At 39.5% G+C, this 5559-nt stretch overlaps 1 protein-coding gene across 1 annotated transcript; it reads left to right on the forward strand.

The window, feature by feature from the left end:
* The first annotated feature begins 1557 nt into the window (after positions 1-1557).
* LOC125678035 (E3 ubiquitin-protein ligase TRIM71-like) lies at positions 1558-3501 on the forward strand. The gene has a single exon (XM_056146470.1). It carries the CDS (start codon positions 1558-1560, stop codon positions 3220-3222), a length of 1665 nt encoding a protein of 554 aa, XP_056002445.1. The 3' UTR covers positions 3223-3501.
* The last annotated feature ends 2058 nt before the right edge of the window (positions 3502-5559 follow it).

Genomic DNA, 5559 nt, shown 5'->3' on the forward strand with positions numbered 1-5559 from the left:
TACATACCGCAGACATTATTTGAATTAAATGGATACAAAATATATCGGGATCAGGCATGTAAAATGTTATTTATCATTATATAAATCACGGCCCATATTTTCATGCTTTCCAAGGGAAGGGCGTGATTTACATATCGCAGGGTGTCAAGCCACTTTTGGTATAAAAAATATGGGATTATAGGAATTTATTTTTTTGGCAGTTTATAGGGCAAATATAGGGATTTTTACAGCAGATTTATAGGAATAAATCGAGTTTTAATCAAAGAATTTGTATCAAAGTTCATTGTTTCTGCATAAAATTCTAGCAAGCAAAGTATCTTACTGGAGAAGAAAAAAATCCTTTTATGTGTAGACAGTTTTCCATCCAATAGACAGTTCTTATACAATCATCATAATTATTCTCTTCATAACAATCTAATCAAATATCAATCTAGTATCAGCTCCTGGATTTTCTTTTTGAAAATTGGACTGTCACTTTTTTGGAGATGTAAGGTTTTATAGGGATTTTAATGACATATAGGGAAAATATAGGAACCTTCAAGTTTATAAGAAATCATAGGAATAATAATAGGAGCTTGACACCTTTATATCTGATCAAACACGTCTTAGTTTCCGAGGATTGTTGCGTAAGCCGCCATAATACAACAATCATATCATTATGAAATAAATCACTGGAAGGAAGTCCTTTTCATAATTTCTGTTGGAATTCACTACAATGCCGGACCCAGAGTTTGGTGGGTGGATCCCCCTTTTCGTCAAACATTTTGCTAAATAATGCATTTTGAGGGTGGATCCCCTTCCTTTGGAAATCAAAATTAACGGCACCCATCCTTTCAAAAATTCCTGGATCCGACCCTGCGACAATTCAACAAGATCCAAAATATTAACAAAATAAAACTCGAACACATAATATTGGATAAGCTCGCATGTGCGAGTGAAACAGAAGTTTAATTATAATATGCACATGTACATATGCATCTGGAGGTCCATTGTTCCACTCAACTCGATCTACAATATAAAAAAATGTCAGGTATATCAAAATACAAATATTTATTTGGAACCAAAACGGTTATACACTGCATAAAATGACCCCCCCCCCCTCCCAATCCCTTTGCGTCCAATGAATATTGCTATTTTAAATATGATTATATTTATACAAAAGGCCGAATTCAATATAAAAAGGGGTATAATCAAAGAAGTTATATCCATATATTCGAATTTTTAATGAAAGCAAATCCTTACGTCTGACGTAAATGTTAGCAAAACTACCCCAAGCATGAACTAGGTCAAACAAACTTTAAAACTATTTACACAATCGATAACACGTAGATAGTGTATACAGGCTGACACGCCGCACAGGTATTTAATTCTCAGGACTAGACGACAGGGAGGCCATGTTGGATTTTAAGGTGAGACAGAATTATTATAGAATATTTGAATTAATGACCGCTGTCTTTTATATCATACTGTAATTTTACTTCGTTAATTATTTTAACCTGTCAAAATCTATATTTATTTAATTGACAGTAAAGTTCTCGTGTGATCCCGGCGTCAGAAATGCATCCCCGGCGCAGTGCTCAGGAAGTCCTACTGTGTGACCTCTGTGAAACTGTCCCCCTACAGAGTCATTGTGAACTTTGTGATATAAACTTATGCAAGGCCTGTGTTGGGGAACATCTCTCAGATTCCTCTAAAAGACACAATGTCGTGCCGTTTTTACAGAGAAAGGATACCCCTAACTATCCGAAATGTCCAGACCACGCCGATAAACACTGCGAAGCATACTGTGAAAAATGTGACATTCCTGTCTGTATTACCTGCGTCTCCTCAGGTAAACACAAAGGTCACGATATATCAGATATTCTGGAAAAACTCAGCGCTAAAACAGAAAGTTTAGAAAAAGATCTGGACGAACTAGAAACAAGAATTTATCCGCGATATGAAGAAATGGCGTCCGATGTTCAAACTGAGAAAGCCGAGTTAGAAACAAAGTACGGGAAACTGACCACAGCCGCTGACCAACAAGGAGAAGTCTTGCACCGGGAGATTACCGCCATTGTCAACAAGCGGAAATCCGACATTCAGGAGATGAAAAGCAAACACCTATCTACCCTGAATAAAAATACAGATGAAATCACACAGAAAATGGCGGAACTCAAACAGATCATGTCCGACTTGAAATCAATCCTAAAATCAAATGATGTCTCCTTAACCTCTACTTACAAATCTAGGAATTCCGAATTTAGAACATTACCGCCTAAAGTCCGAGTTACAATACCAAGTTTTTCTGCTCAGAAAATAAACAAAGATCAGCTCAATGAAATGTTTGGTTCTCTGTCGTCATTATCCATTAACACAGAACATGGCGACACAATGAAGTCAGCAGAAGCTGTATCGTCTCCTCCAGTCAAACCACTGCTTGATGAGCCACGAGTCACCGCCACCATAGACACTGGGTATAACAGACTACTCAGTGTTAGCTGTCTGAGTGAAGATCAAGTCTGGACACGCGGGGATAACGAAACCATGAAGCTGCTCAACCTCCAGAGTAAACTTCTGACATCAATACAAACCAAGTCAGGGAGACAACCAGGGGGCATAGCAGTGACACGGGACGGAGATCTTGTTTATACTGACCCTAATAAAAGAACTTTAAACCTGATAAAGAACAAAAAGATACAGACCGTGATCACACTACAGGGGTGGTACCCTCTCTTTGTCTGCTGTACCGCCTCTGATGATCTCCTGGTTACCATGGTCAGTGATGATGGAGAACAATCCAAAGTCATGCGTTACTCCGGCTCCACAGAGAAACAAAGCATTCAGTTTGATGATCAGGGTCGTCCTCTCTATTCATCTGATATAAACACTCCTAAATACATCAGTGAGAACAAGAACCTGGATATCTGTGTGGCTGACTGTGACGCTAGTGCAGTAGTGGTGGTCAATCAGTCAGGAAAACTCCGATTTAGATACACTGGTCATCCCTCTAATACCAAGCAATCATTTAGTCCAGTCGGCATCACTACAGACAGCCAGAGTCACATCCTGACAGCAGACACTAACAATCACCGTATCCACATCCTAGATCAGGACGGACAGTTCCTCCGTTACATTCACTGTGATTTAGAACGTCCATCAGGTTTATGTGTGGACATCAGAGACAACCTCTTTGTGGCTGAGTTTAACACTGCTAAAGTGAAGAAAATCCAATATCTATAAACACAGTGTTAATTACACAGTGTTAATTACATGTCTAACCACAGAGTAATTTAACACATCCTGTTAATTACATCTGCTTGTTAATTACAATCCCGTGTTAATTACATCCCCGTGTTAATTACAGCCCTGTGTTATTTACAGCCAAGAGTTTGTGATGTGTAACATGTACTTGTGTTAGTGAGTTTAACTGAACAGTCTGACATTATTTTGTTTGTGAATTATATCATTCAATATGTGTTTGATTTTACAATGTATATATTAGATAAACATGATACAGAGTTCAGTCTTACATTATTACTGAATACTTACTTAGATTTGTAGTACTGTAACAGAGGGTGACCCCAAACGTCCAGTCTTCATCACAGATCTTCAGATTCAAGGTCACAGTCTCCTGTTTACCATCAATAACTTCACACCACTTATCTAAATCTCCACCGTCCTACAAAATAAAGTGTAATCATATCAAACTGAATTGTCAAGGATAGTTTGTGATATATTTACATGTTTACATAGATGTCAATGTAATGGGAAGGAAAAGAAGATATGGCTCAATCGGGAATCGTTCCCATGATATGACAGGACCAGGAATCAAACCCGAGACCCCTGTATTACATATGTAATAGTCAGGTGCTTTAACCACTGAGCTATCCACGCCGATATCCACAGCACAACGTGAACTTTTCCAATCGAAATTTGTCTGCTGTCATTAACTTTTCGCATTATCATTTTCTCTAGGAATTCAAGTTTGTTCAAATGAAGGATCAAAGGGTAAATAACCAAGAGAAGGCAAAAATAGGGTGGGGTCAGTAAATTTTTTTCAAGAACAACTAGGTAGATTCAACTTTGTTCAAATCATAGACCCCGGGGGTGATTTGGGGCCACAGTAGGGCATCAGAGTTTTATATGGAGATATTAGAGGAAATATCGCCTCAAAAATGAGACAGTCCAGTGTTCAAGCTGTATATGTGTAGATCTGTTTGTCAGATGATTTTTTTTCAATTTTCTTTGATAATATATATAGCTCATGATTTTATATACAGTGTGCACTACAGTAATCTTGATATTACCTCATGAGGTTATATAACGATCTGTAACTATAGTCAGGGGAGGGGTAGGTTATATAATGGTCTATAACTATAGTCCAGGGAGGGGGGATATATAACGGTCTATAACTATAGTCAGAGGAGGGGGAGGATATATAACGGTCTATAACTATAGTCAGAGGAGGGGGAGGATATATAACGGTCTATAACTATAGTCAGAGGAGGGAGAGGTTATATAAAGGTCTAAAACTATAGTCAGTTGAGGGGGAGGTTATATAATGGTCTAGAACTATAGTCAGGGGGGGGGAGGCTATTTACTGATCAGCAAATATATACAGGGGAGGGGGTATATAACGATCTGCAACTTTAATCAGGGGAATGGGAGGCTATTCAACGGTCAGCAACTATAGTCAGGGGAGGGGGAGGTTATATAATGGTCTGCAACTATAGTTAGGGGAGGGGGAGGCTATTTACTGGTCAGCAATATATACAGGGGAGAGGGTATATAACGATCTGAAACTTTAATCAGGGAAAGGGGAGGCTATTCAACGGTCTGTAACAATAGTCAGGGGAGGGTGAGGTTATATAACGGTCTACAGCTATAGTCATGGAAGGGGGAGGCTATATAACAGTCTGTGACTATAGGTGCGGGGGGGGGGGGGGGGGGGTTATATAACGGTCTAGAAATGTAATCAGGGAAAGGGGGCTATATAACAGTCTACAACTATTGTCAGGGGAAGGGGGGGGGGGCTATATAACGGTCTGTGACTATAGTCAGGGGAGGGGGAGGGTATATAACAGTTTACAAGTATAGTCAGCGGAGGGGGGCTATATAACCGTCCACAACTATAGTCAAGGGAGGGGGGCTATATAACGGTCTACAACAATAGTAAGGGAAGGGGGAGGCTATACAACGATCTACAGCTATTGTCAGGGGAGGAGAAGGCTATATAACCGTCCAGAACTATAGTCAGGGGAGGGGGAGACTATATAGCGGTCTAGAACTATAGCCAGGAAAGGAATATTATATAACGGTCTACAAGAATAGTCAGGGGAGGAGGGGGGTGGCTATATTACGGTCTACAACTATAGCCAGGGAAGGAGGGCTATATAACGGTCTACAATTATAATCAGGGGAGGGGGAGGGTATATAATGGTCCACAACTGTAATCAGTAGAAGAGGGCTATAGAAAGGTTTACAACTATCGTCAGAGGAGGAGAAGTGGGCATAAATATAATTTATTATTTAATATCAGTCTATCACTATAGTCAGTGGAGGGGTGTGTGTGTTATA

The sequence above is a fragment of the Ostrea edulis genome, chromosome 8 (assembly GCF_947568905.1).
Source record: "Ostrea edulis chromosome 8, xbOstEdul1.1, whole genome shotgun sequence".
NCBI classification, from domain to species: domain Eukaryota; kingdom Metazoa; phylum Mollusca; class Bivalvia; order Ostreida; family Ostreidae; genus Ostrea; species Ostrea edulis.

Excerpts from the sequence above, each read along its gene's own strand:
- LOC125678035 (XM_056146470.1), top strand. The coding sequence starts at position 1,558 with ATGCATCCCCGGCGCAGTGCTCAGGAAGTCCTACTGTGTGACCTCTGT.